Genomic DNA, 13,662 nt, shown 5'->3' on the forward strand with positions numbered 1-13,662 from the left:
GTAGAGAAGCTGTATGTCTCGTATCTCTCTTGAACTGAGAATTGAGAATTCGAAAAATCAAAATCTAAATGATTAATACGTGTATGTATGTATGAGTAGTCTTGATGGTATTAAAAATTTGGTTAACACGAATATGACAGTATGACTAGTCTTGAAGACTCTTCAATTCAAAAATACCATTTGGTTAGATCTTGATAGTATTAAAAGATTTGAAACTGTTGGTATTGATTAAATAATTGTTCAAAAAATTTTAATTTGGTTTAGTCAATAAGCTGCCCGATAACCGTCCGATAATTATTAATGCGATATTAATTTATCCGTTATCTTATTGGATGACTAACGGATTAGTACATTTATAATCCGATAACTATTAAGCTAAATTATCCGCACCGGGTACTTAACATGTTAAAAGTGAAATTGGGTGTTGTGTGTTGCGGGGGGGGGGGGGGGTTTCATCACTCGGCAAGATTGAACTTTTGCATTGTAGTTTTTGTCAGCAAAACAACAGTGGAAAATGGAAGCCGGTGCTCTTCTCAGAACTCTAAATCCTTTCAAAATCAGAGCGAAGTTTTATGGGGCCTTCACTGTTCGATGCTCTTCCTTTTCTTCCTCTACCAAAAATCCCACCGGTTCGTTATAATGGTTCATTTCTCTTTCTTTTTATGCTTTAATTCCCAATACACTTAGAAAATGCATATGTTTATACCAATTTCGCATCAATTAACTGACTGTGCAGTGAATAGTGTAATTATAAGGTTGAATTTTGTGGGTGGGGCCAGGGAAAGAAATGGGGAAGAGAGCATACGATGGACTGCTTTTGGATGCAGCAAATACACTTTTGCAATTGACAAATCCAGTTGAAGAGACATATGCTTCCATTGGCAAGAAATACGGTTTGTTGGTTCCTTCCTTTTTCTATAGTAGGAGGGGTTTAAGAGGTTTAAGGAAACTTCTGTTAGTAGGTTCTATGCTGCTAAAAGAGGAGATATATTTTGACCGTAGCTATCTTTATATCCAATCAATATTTTGGCAGAGCCTGGCTTGGCATTTAGCCAGGGGCGGATGCACATTTATCGAGTGACACCGCTTCATCGATTTTTTTTTTACTAAATATATGTATTAATATAGTGAGAAAGCGCATAAGTAAAGATAAAATTGCACCACTTGACATAAATTGTCTCTTGGCGCATTGATTATGTGCTTAATTTTGCTCTAAGAGGTGAGAGGTTCTAACCTCAACTAGCACATCTTTTTTGCAAATATTTGAGAGAATCTATGTGGTTAAAATTTTTGATGAAATAGAATTTAATTCAGGACTTTTTCTAACTTAAGACTCAACAAAACCAATAGACGAAAGCTATTTCTTGTCTAGAAGTATGATAATTAACTTTATTATTCCCATTCTTCTATAAATTTCGACACCGCTTACAAAAATTCATGCGTGCGCCCCTGCATTTAGCTAATTGATCAAGCAACTAGTACTTGGAATTCACTGGTGGTATCTAGATGAAGTCCTATTTTTGGTGTAGCATAAAACAACAGAAACTGCGGACCAGCTTTAGAATGGTTACTTTTGAAGTTAAGAAGTGAGGCTTAAATGTGTGATTTCAGCCCTTTCTTCAAGCAAACATTGTCAACTAGTGCAGAAAAAGGTTGAGAGCAGACTACTATGTCTATTTTTCTTCCGAGAGATTGCTAAAGTATTTTATCCAATTATAGGGCTGACAACTACTCCAGCTGAAATAAAGCAAGGTTTCAAAAGAGCTTTTGCTGCTCCATGGCCAGAAAAGCTACGTTATCAGGTCATTATGCCAATGTCACTCCATTGTGTTTCATGCTCGTTTGTCACATGGAAAACCAGCATATGTTTTAGCTGGTCTTATTTTTTTATCTCAAAACTAAAATTTAATTTTATATTCTCGTGTTAGATATGTTTTGTTCTTGGTGATACCCCTCTTGGGGTGGGGTTGGGGGTGGAGATGAGGGCCTTTCTCTCGCTGATCTCCCCCCATACAAATATTAGCAACCCATTTCAGCTTGTAATGAATTGATTCTTCCACATAGCATTCTAGAAATAATTAGCCAAAGAAAGTGATAATTAGGAAATCAAGTAATTTGACATTTTCCCTGCGGCCCCTGCCTTTGTTGTGGACAGAGGACCTTAAATACGAAAATTATTCAGGTATCCTTACAAAGATGTATGAATTCTTGGTATACTACTTATTTGTGGAAAATGTCCTGTTGATGTGTACTTTATAAGTGTGTTCTGCATATTCTGTATGAGCAGGGTGACCTATTGAGTGGATTATTTGGTATTTTTTTTTTGAAGCAAAAAAGTTGTGGCCATTGAACCTCCATTGTCTCTCACTCATTCAGAAAATTCTAGTTGAATGTTCAGCCACTAAAGTATTAAAAGATACGTAAAATTGTCGGTTAAAAAGTTCATATTTTCATCACAGATTACTGTTCCTTTGGAATTATCAATCAACTGAAGATCAAGTGCAACTGACAGGATGATGGACGACCTTTCTGGAAGCTTGTCGTAACTGAAGCAACTGGTTGTAGCGAAGATACTTACTTTGAAGAAGTATACCAGGTCATTTTCTAAAACATATTATAGAAATCGGAAGTTAGACTGCTTTAGCTGAAGTTTTTGCTTTCACCAGCACTATGCAAGTGGTGAGGCATGGCATCTTCCACCTGGAGCCTATGACACCATATCAATTCTGAAACGTTCCGGAGGTCATCATGTATCTGCATTACTTTGCTTCTGATATAGATTTACTTATTTAACTTTTCTCCCAATCCTTTCGTTTCTGAAGTACTGGACTTTGGACAGTCAAGCTGGCCGTAGTTTCCAACTTTGACACCCGGTTGACGAAGATATTGAAAGAGCTGAATGTGTTGTATCTGTAAGCATCAATACCTTCTTATACTTTTGCTCCTTGTTAAATAACAGTCTGAGTTTGAACTACTTTATGTCGGTAGTCAATTATATTACTTAGTTATGAATGCCAATAACTCATTTCAAATGCTCTTAAATTTTAGCATTGAAAGAGTTGGAAAAAGTTATATAAATTTAAACCTATGAACTTACAGAGCATTCTCATCTGTATGAAATGGCAGGGTCGACTCCTGCTTGAAATTTAGAAGATGTTTCGTTTATATGTTCTTTTGTGATCCTTCTCAAAAAAAAATATGTTCTTTTGTGTTCTCTATCTATAGATTTGATGCTGTCATCATATCTTCAGAGGTTGGATATGAAAAACCAGATATTAGGATATTCGGAGCTGCTCTAGGTATGTGCATCAAAAACTAATCTATCTTCATTAGCATGATGATAGAAGGCGTCTCTACTTTAGTTTTGTTTCTTTCTTGTCTGCGTTTGTTTAACTTTTTAATGGACTCTTAAACATCTCTCTTGTCAGGTATGACCCCCCCTTATCAAAACTATAATTTGATATTAACACATTTGTCAATTACACCTGAAATAGGCTATAAAAAAATTGACCTTATCATGTTTTGCGGTGTTGTAGATCAGATCTGTGTAGAAGCAATAAAAACTGTTCACGTTGGAGATGATGAAAAGGCTGACAAAGGAGGAGCAAATGCTGCTGGAATTGACTGCTGGTAATTTTTGAATGCCTTGCTTTATTCAAAATTTCACAATTTCTAGATATAGCTAATATCTAGCGCAAAGAAAAAAGAAAGAGAAGAAACTAGTTTTAATGCTGTAGTTGCTACATCAAAACCATCATTTTAACTGTTAAAATGATAATTGGTATTCAACAGCTAAAAGGTAGATAATTGATTACGAACATAATGATCACCCACAAGAAACAATATTTTGATGCTTCCCTCTACAAGTAATACTTGATTGTATTCAAGTTCTATCTGCAGTTATGGAAACATCAGTGAGATATTAGTGACATTTATTAATAGGAGATACTGTTGAATACCAAATCAGGAGAAGCATTTAAAGAAAGTCTTCTGTTACTTTTTACCAATCATACAGAGAGTGTGACCTTGTCATCTGGTTAAGAAATTTTCATTCACAAAATTATGCCTTTCAGGCTATGGGGTGTAGACGTGAAGTCATTTGCAGATATACAGAACCGCCTTCTCACAACGGCATAGTTTTTTGGTTAGTGGCTCTGTCATTTGGAAGGTAAGGAAAAGAAACTCTATTCCTTTTTCCTTTCATTTCCTTTTTAAACGGTATCTCCTATTAATAAATGTCACTAATATCTACTGTTATTTTCATAACTGGCAGATAGAACTAGACTACAACCAAGTATTACTTGTAGATGGAAGCATCAAAAGATTGCTGTTTGTGATCATTATATTCTCCATCAATCAACCATCTTTCAATTCCAAAGTATAAAGTTAAGCTGCAGCGCCTTTTAATAAGCTTCATGCTCGGAGTTCTGCATAGTGATTCAGTGATCAGCTATATTCCGTTATAATAATAAAACCCCATATGAGATGCTACTTCCTCCCCATCTCCACAAAGGCAGAGGGCAGAGGGCAGAGGGCAAGATCATTCAAAAATGTATCCCTTTAACGAAATGATTCACTAATCAATATGAAAAGTCACCCCAACATTCGTTCGTTTGGAATTTCTCAGCTCTGCATAGCCTATTTTGGCTCAACTTCTCTCCCTACAAAACTTGAGATAATAATCAAATTTGTTTTGATCTAATATTCCAAAGCTATATTCTGTTTTAGTTTTACAAGGTTGATGTTTGGTTGTTGTCTGGCTAAATTTGTGTGCTATTCAGGATTCATTCAGTCCTAGTTTGGCAAATCAAGCTCTACTATTTACTACCATTGACAAACATGAAGTAGCTAATCTACTATTAGGCCTCCTTTACAAGTCATGTGGAAGCACTCCTCAACTTATGTTTGCATTTCTAGTATAGAAAGCCAGGGATGAAATCACATAAAGAATGAGAAGTCTGTGTCTTAGTTGATAATACAAGAGTTCAAGTTCAGTGTGCTGGCGACGTAAAAAATATTGATAAACATTTATTTAATAGTTGGTTGTTAAGTTGTTCCACATTGGTCATGAACAAAATACGAGAAGTGAGACATCTTTTGAAGAACTTTTGTAATGGCAAAAGAGAATCTGAGTTTACCAACGAAATAATATTATGAATGTTACTGTTAATACACAGACTCCTCCTTGTCTAGTCAATCTGAAAAAGAAAAAGAAAAATTATACTTGTATTCTGTCGCTTCTACATGGTCCCAATTTTTTTTTTCTTTCAAGCCCAAAACATATACTCCCTCTATTTAAATTTAATGTGGCATAGTTTGATTGGTACGAAACTTACGACAGAAAAAAGGACTTTCGAAACTTATGTTCTTAAATATGCCACGAAATTTCTGCGGCAATGAAAGCATTTCATTAAGAATAAAATAAAAGGCTTAAAGTTAATTGTTCCCAAACATACAAATAAATAGTGCCACATTAAGTGGAATAAAGGGAGTAATTCTTTTACTCGCAAGCACTTAAAAACTAGAGTGGGAAATGAGTGCTAATGAATGACATGTACTACTACCCATGAACTTTGATAAGCTAACCGCAATTAATCATTTTATCCATCTCTACCAGTTACGACTGATACAAGCTTGGAGCACAGCCTGCAGATAGCCCTTTTTGCCCTGTTCCATCAAAAATTCACATATTTTCTCTACGCGAAACCAGATAACCAATAACAAAAGAGCAGTGCTGCACTAACAACTCAACCATGGCAGTTTAGCTCATAACATGGAGTTTTTTAGTGAGTGTTACGATACTTGTATCTTTCTCTCAGAGCAAATGCATATGCATGTCGCCATTGAAACTCAATTACTGCTGTAGATACTACTAAAAGACAGTAGGGAAAAATTCCAATAAATCATATCAATTCTACCGAAGAAACTTAAGAAAGCCTCTAATTATGACTTGCTCAAGTTCAAAAAGACAAATACCCGTGAGACCATTTCTTATGCAAGGTAGCGATACAATCGTCTATCTGTATTATCCCTTTCCAAGAAATCTCTCTCGATAAGTGACTCAATCCGTTTCTTGATTTCCCCTGGATTTGCCAGGAAACGTGATTGCAATTGCTTTGTAACTTCAGTGATGATGTTGTTGTGATCTAATACCTTCCTGGATTTCATGATCCTCACAATAGCAGCTTCAATCTGGGGCTTTCTATCCTCTTCCACCCTTTGACGTGTCTCCTGCTTTTCAGGCTCGGATTCCTTCTGTGCAACTACAGTTCCTATCTTGACCTTGTAAAATTTGCTCGTAAATTTGTCATTGACAAGAAAGGCGTCGTCTTCCCCGATATCCTTACTCATGGGTTCTTTCCGGAGGACGTTCTTTCCCTTAACACATGCTAGGGACTGCAAGCACCTTTTCAAATCAGACGAAGGGATCTCAGTGGCCTGTTCAATCTCTTTGTACATTAGCCGATCAGCATTGTTGAAAAGCATGAGGACACACATTTGGTAAGTAGAGACATTGAGCTCATGCTTCTGGCCCTTAACAAATGTCGCTTTCAGATCAGCTGTGCCCATGTTTGTTTGCCAGGATAATCTTCGACCAGTGTGGGTCCCAAGGTAAAACGACCGAAATTTCTCACACAGGGCTGACAATTCAGCTGGCAAATTGCATGTGATACTAGGTTGAGTAGGCCAAGATCCCGTCGTGAGAACCTGGACAACCAATGAGGGGCCATCACCCAATTCAGCACCATATGCTGCATGGAATCCTTGCATTGTGTCCTGAGAAGTTTTCATGTCGGTAAACATGCCCTCTAATTTGGAAGTGAACTGATAACCACATTCTGTCTTCAGCTTAACAATCAGACTTCTTTCAGCGTCATCGGAAACTGTTTTTCCTGAAAGCAGTCGCTTTGCCAAGTGCTGTTTATAATACTTCTCAAACACATCTTTTTCTTGCAAGTAACGGAAGAGCATCATCACCTTGTCGAGAATAACTTCCACATCTTCCTCACTGACTCCTTTAAGGCCTTTTCGCAATTTTTCATCCACAAACAATGATATAAACTCGGGAGAACGGGGATTGAGGTTAATGAAGAATTCAAAAGATGAGTTTAAGGCATTTTGGAAAGTCTTGTCGTTGTTGAATGCCAAGATTATTACATTATCATATTTATCCTTCTCATTCAAGAGACACTGGACAAATTCGACAGGATCTTTCAGCTTCTCAGGATCGGTAACAAGCCGTTTTCCAATCTCTCTGATGTGAGAAGTCATTACATCTCTTATTGTTGCAAGACCATTAGGAACTCTACGAAATAAGTTGTACATTCTTCTCAAATCCTCACATTTATCATCAAGAAGCATATTCACCGTACCTGAATTTTCCATATGGACAAGCCTAGGCATATGGTTTTCAATCATCTCTTTCTCCACAACATTAGTGAGCTTAGCTTCAGTCTTTGGATCCAAGTAGTGTGACACCCTCTCTATTTCTTCGTTTAAACGTTTTTCAGCTTTCTTGAGGTAGTCTCCACAGTCGCAACATTCAATGAACCTCTGAGACTCGGCCCTGTAAAAATCAGCTGATACTTCAAGAAAAGGTTTTTCAAAGTCTTCCTGGTACACGGATGGTCCTAAATCCATTAGCATCTTAATTATATTTCTCATCAGTCCCCGGTTAATTACTTCCCCATCCCGTTCTTTGAGTATCAGTCCAAGAAGCGTACTCAGAAGTCTCATCTGAATCTTATTCGCATGTATTATGTTATCCCGCCAAAGATTCAGCCCAAGTTCATGAACAGGGATCTTATGGGTACTTGGAACGAAGGTCCTGTCCATGTACATCAGAATATCCCGTATCATTTGCAATGCCTTATTATGATCTGCCCATTGCCTATTCAGCTCTTCCAAGAATAAATCACCTTGGGCTGACTCTATGCATTTAGAGATCTCTTGTAGGTGGAAGGTAATTGTAGATACAAGTCCAGAATATAGCTTCTCACCAAATTTGTGTAATACCATATTATAAGCATTTCTGCATTGACAGAAGATATCCCAACATCAAGAATAGTATATTCAAGCATACAAAAACAAAGAGAGGAACTAAACAGTGCCGGAAACGAAAATGAAGAAAACGAGCAGGATGCAGCAAAGAAAGAGATCTTTAAGATTGTAAAGGTTCATTACATATCAATAACGACAAACACACAGACTAAACACAGAGACAATGACAGGATATGATAAGTGTTAAAAATTGGGCATTAAGAAATTCTATTTCACCCTACGACATCTCAGAACTTCAGTCCAGAAGGAAGAATGAGGTGAGCAGTAAGAAGTTTGCACACGCCTCTGCTTGCTCATGATTTCTCCATGAACAGAACCAACAGTCTTCCTCTTTCTTTACCCTAAAGTAACAAACTCCATAACCTCCAGTTTAAATATCTATCCAAATTACAGAACAAAGAAAGACAATGGAGCGGTGAATAACTGAACTTGGGCCCACTCGGAATGCACGTCTTCTGACAAGTTACTTCTACTCTAGGCATTGCTCCTACCAGATTTTGAATTCTAAAGTCGTGTAGCTTTTTGAGTCCTTTTTTACAAAAGCCTTTTGAGAAAGAGTCTAAAAATTAGATGCTGCGATTGATTGATAACCTGTTTGGACAATTTTTTTTTATATAAGGTGTTTTGTATTTTGTTGAAGTTGAAAAATGAGCATTTGAAGTTGAAGTTGAAGTTGAAAAAAGAGTATTTAGAAGTTGTTGTGTTCGTACATGAGTTTCACATGGGAAAATGTAGAAGTTTCGTAGGTTAAAACCATTGTTTCACTTGAAATACTCCTTAAACGAGCTTTTCAACTTCAAATTCTCTATTTCAAGTTGGAGCTGAAATAATGGACAAAATTGTAAAACAAACATTGATTTGCAAAAAAATTTCAGTGTTTGCAAATAATATGTATGTCTGAGTGCCCACTAAACCCATAAGAAATTTCCTTACTACCTCTTCTAGTAATACACATTGAATAACCTTTACAGCTCCGATATATTTTTTCGTGGTGTCCGAGCCAGCTTGTGCACACCTCCTTACCACTCCGATATTGTATATGGATTGTGATGTTTTCCCCTTTTTTTCATAAGTAGCAGATGGATTGTGAGCTTAAGATCATGATACTTTAGTATCCTAAACTCCAAGCCCAATTGGTCTCATTCTAGGGACTAGTATACACTTAAATAAATTTTGATGCACCAAACCATTTTCAATCATGTTTGGTATGCCAACTTAATGGAATTTGAATGAAATGAAAATAGTATCAATGGCTGAAATGCAAAAATTGCAAAGGAATAGGCTGCATACGATGTGGAGAGGAATAGATATATGGAATGGATGGGGGATTTGTCAATGGTTATTTGGTAGGGATTCCGAGCAAAGAGCATGAAAAGACTGAGATAGAAAGGTCATGTCATAGTCTATTCCTGATTCGATCCTTTAATGGATTGAAGACTCTCCCCACTAGACAAAAGGGATGAAAACTTGTTGTTTCCGCAAAATAGATTGGATCCTGAAATCGCAACTATTGAATCAAGGGTACTAATCATTTAGCTAATCATAGAAATGGAATTAAACAATGGAATCATATTTTATCTTGTGATCATTGGCTACTAAACAAGTTGTAGGATCATAACTTTTCCCCCCAAAATACGATATATTCTAAAGCACTTACCTGCTACCGTTGAGCAGTAATCAAACTTCTTTTCGGTTTTGAGTTTCTAAATCTAGGTACCTCACATGTAAGCAAAAGATCCATATAAGCTACTTACCTAGGTGCAGTGCTTGTCAGGATTAGGGTTAACGCCTTAACGGTGAGATTTAGTACAGTGTTTTTTAAGTGAAAAGCACAACAAAAGACAAGGTCCATCAGACTAGAAGTTAAAAGTGTGAAGTAACTTCTTTGAAGTGACGCGTGCAACTTACAGAAAACTAAAAGAATATCAAACATATGAATTCAGTACTATAATAATCTTGCAATTAAAATACTCCCTGAATTTCAATCTATGTGCCTTACTTTCCTTCTAAGTTTGTTTCAAAAGGAATGTCATCTTTCTGTATTAGTAAGTTTTTAATTCCAGCATTCCCATTTTACTTTTGGTGATACTCCATTATATGAATGACATGGCATGTTTAGAACCATATGATTCAAAGGGTATTTTTGGTATATTTTTTATGAAGGGGAAATTTATAGATGGCATCCACAAGATGCAAGAAGTACAAAAGAGAATACATAAAGGACAGTCAGCTATGAACAAAAAAGAGCTAAGCAAGAGCTAAAGAACTGACAAAATCAAAAAAGCTAACAGGACAACCATTAGGAGCTAAATTGTGCCAACTATACAACCATAGAAGATATCTAGCCTTAAGAACTATAGAAGGAGTTGATATCCCATCAAAGCCCCCAAAAAAAGAGAGGATATTTTTGGTCTATTATACAAACTTTAGTTTAAAACCACAAGATTTAAAATTTTCTTTACATTCTTACATCTTCGTGCCAAGTCAAAGTAAGACATATAAAATGAAAAACCAAAGGGAGTAACTAATTTCAGCATTCAATATACGACAAGGCCAATATTAATTCAACTCCTCATAGCTGAGGTTCAAAGAACCGAGCACTTCTTATTGAGAGTGCTTTGCATGTCATTGTTTGAAGCACACACTTCTCTAAAGCGCATGCCTTCACCCGTAAAGAGATAACCCCTCGCTTCGCATCATTTAAATTACTTTAGAAGGCAAATAATTTACTAGCAAAGTAGTGTTGGAACAACTTGGACTCGATTAGAGTAGAAAGCTTTCGACAACTCCTTTTTATTATCAAAATCAGTCCGGGAAGCAGGTCTTTTGACAAGATGTGCATCTTGGACGAAAAGAAAACATTGAATTATACAAGCTTATTACGAAAGTTGTCAAATATCCTTCTAATCAATTTTCACATGTTAGATCTAAACAACTCAAAAGATTCAATTACTTAGGCTTCTGTATGCTCAAATTATCTTTTGAATTAAAAAGACAAATGAGAAAATTTGATTTGGTCGAATATCAAAGATTGGGTACAGTTTTAGAATCACTTAACGGGATTAAACAATGTTAATATATATCCATCCTTTTTTTTATTTTGATAAGGTAAAGTAGTATATATCCATCTTTATAAATATTAAATCTTAACATATTTAGATATTAAAGACACAGAATTTATTGCATAGAAATTTTTAAATTATAGTTATCACAGATAGAAATTATTTGGATACGTCTCCAACATGACCTGCAGATCTTAGTGACATAACGAAGATCTACATTGGGCAAAATATTAAGAGCAAAAGATGTGTAATCAAAATGTGTTGTGAGATCTGTAGCCATTCCTAAAAAAACTGACTTCTTGAATAATGACATATCAACCCAAATTAATACAGAATTCCAACATCCAACTAACTAGTAAATGATATTCTATATCTGCTCAAAAACACCTCTTTCAAATGGTCCATGTGATCAAATAAAAGAAAGATGAGCGCTATGAAATAACACAAATTACTGAACCTTTAGACATGCTACAAGAATGGTAAAGAGGAAAAGATTCCGTTCACTAATTTTGATTCCAAAGACTCTTAAGTACTATGAGCATAGTAACTACCTACACGCCGACAACATTTCAAAGGTGACATATTTTACGATATGACACGTGCACATACACTGTAGTATAATGGACTTGTATGCAAGAGCAGCTATTAGACACATATGCAGCGTAATGCACTACTTATTACTTAATCAAGGTTCGGTATCATACCGTGATGATGAGAGCATGAAGAGTAGATAGAAAGGATAATAAATCCTAGATTTCATGCGATCCACATTATCTTAAATATAGATAAGATATCAAATAACCTTTCTAATAGGGACAAGCAAAGAGCTCAAACAAAATTAGAAATAGGCAAAAAATATCTAGATAGCAATGAAGAGGACAAGAAAGCATTTCCCTGATCATAGTTTCCTCACTACCTAATAATTTAGCTCGTTGCAGACATAGGGTAAGCATGTAATATAGTTTATTGCCCTATGTTTGCAACAAACTAAATTAAATGAAACTATATATTATCTCCACATTCTTGGTCTTGAATAAACTCAAGCAACTAACAACGGAAGGAAACTGAATATGCAGACTAGGTACTAGTCCTTCTTGGTTTAACTAACCCGTGAATAATAATTCAACCTGGTCAGTCAACTACGGATCAACGCCAAACTAGTTGGAGTTGGCTTTTTAATTCTCTCTAACCATTCCACTCTATTCACGACTAATTTATTCCAATAGGAAAGACACTAACCTGAGGTCCACATATAGTGCTTGCCTTTGTGGGCATCCCCAACTTATCCACAATTAGAGGATTTATTAAAGTAAAAAGTAATATTTATATTCTAGCAGTCAAATTAAGTAACTGCCTACTTTATCAGAGATTGTGATCATCTATTCATTGTAAGATAAACATGACTACGCCTCAGTCCGAAACAAGGTGGGGTCAGTTGTATGAATCTTCACTGACCTTGTTTTTCCATTTAAGTAAGCTCAACTCATGTCATCATCATACCACATGAAAATAAAAAAGAAAAATAAGTTTTATATATATAAAAGAAATGATTTGGACCTGTAAAGTTCTTCAAAGCTGAGTCCACTAGCATTGTGATTGTAAATCTCATGAATGGCATGCTCCAGTATTTTCCAAGTCTTGTCTGCATATTTGGGATCAACCACTACCTTGTGCTTGAATGCCTCTATCTGAAAATTCCTCTTCTTCTGATTACTACTCATCCTATATATCAATGTGTATCTAACTCCAAGAAAATCATATAACTAAACCTAACCCCCAGAAAATAATCTGAATAAAAAATGAGGTAAAACTATCCTTTTTCCTGAACAATAGTACTATCAAGAAGAAGAAAAAGGCTTTTTAAAATAAAGATTGAGACTTTAAATGAATAAATTAATCTATGAAGTGAGAAAATCAAGAAAATAGCTGGATTTAGAACTGATTATTTCAACCAAAAAGTAGAGATTTTTATACAACCACAGGATTAAGAAATCACTTCTAACGAAAGATCAATAAAGTTAGAGACACTAAATGAACAAAATCAATGTAAAAGTGGGAAAAAAACAAGAAGACAGATTATTAGATTCAGAACTAATGTTTTATTGAAGGTTTTTAAAAAGAAAGGGAAGCAGGAAAATGGAGGAGTAGGGTTTTGAAAGAAGAATAAAGAGGAAGATTTAGTGATACGTAAAAGAAATCTCACCCAATTGGGTTTAAGATTTTAGGAGGAAAACTTGAAATAGAAGAAGAGGTATCTGGATTCATGCCCAAATGGGCTGCACTATTTTGCTTTATATATATTCGTCTCAAATTATATATTATGCACCGAAAAAGAAAATTAAAACAAAGAAGTCCGGAACCAAAATGTAGTTCGTTTGCACTCAAAGAATCGAAATATGTAGAAAAAAAATATGGTGACCATTTTATATATAGCATCCTTTTAAAGGGCGCTATACCTTTACGGTCAGTTGCCCAGTTAAGCATAGCGCCCTTTTAAAAGGCGTTATATATATAACGCTCTTCCTTACCGCGCTAACAT

The 13,662-nt window shown here is 35.6% G+C and overlaps 2 protein-coding genes across 2 annotated transcripts; one reads left to right on the forward strand and one right to left on the reverse strand.

Annotated features, from left to right (window-relative positions):
- Positions 1 to 431: 431 nt before the first annotated feature.
- On the forward strand, positions 432 to 4,702 carry LOC107814479 (uncharacterized). Its single transcript, XM_016639911.2, has 10 exons — positions 432 to 629; positions 780 to 893; positions 1,720 to 1,802; positions 2,513 to 2,596; positions 2,667 to 2,742; positions 2,840 to 2,912; positions 3,226 to 3,299; positions 3,537 to 3,630; positions 4,074 to 4,168; positions 4,274 to 4,702. The coding sequence occupies exons 1-9, from the start codon at positions 515 to 517 to the stop codon at positions 4,135 to 4,137; spliced, it is 777 nt and encodes a 258-aa protein (XP_016495397.2). The 5' UTR covers positions 432 to 514; the 3' UTR covers positions 4,138 to 4,168; positions 4,274 to 4,702.
- Positions 4,703 to 5,365: 663 nt separating this feature from the next.
- Positions 5,366 to 13,407, reverse strand: LOC107814473 (cullin-3A-like). The gene is made up of 2 exons (XM_016639901.2): positions 12,681 to 13,407; positions 5,366 to 8,032 (listed from the first exon to the last, which is right to left on the reverse strand). Exons 1-2 carry the CDS (start codon positions 12,842 to 12,844, stop codon positions 5,992 to 5,994), a joined length of 2,205 nt encoding a protein of 734 aa, XP_016495387.1. The 5' UTR covers positions 12,845 to 13,407; the 3' UTR covers positions 5,366 to 5,991.
- Positions 13,408 to 13,662: the final 255 nt, after the last annotated feature.

The sequence above is a fragment of the Nicotiana tabacum genome, chromosome 18, assembly GCF_000715075.1.
Source record: "Nicotiana tabacum cultivar K326 chromosome 18, ASM71507v2, whole genome shotgun sequence".
Taxonomy (NCBI): Eukaryota; Viridiplantae; Streptophyta; class Magnoliopsida; order Solanales; family Solanaceae; genus Nicotiana; species Nicotiana tabacum.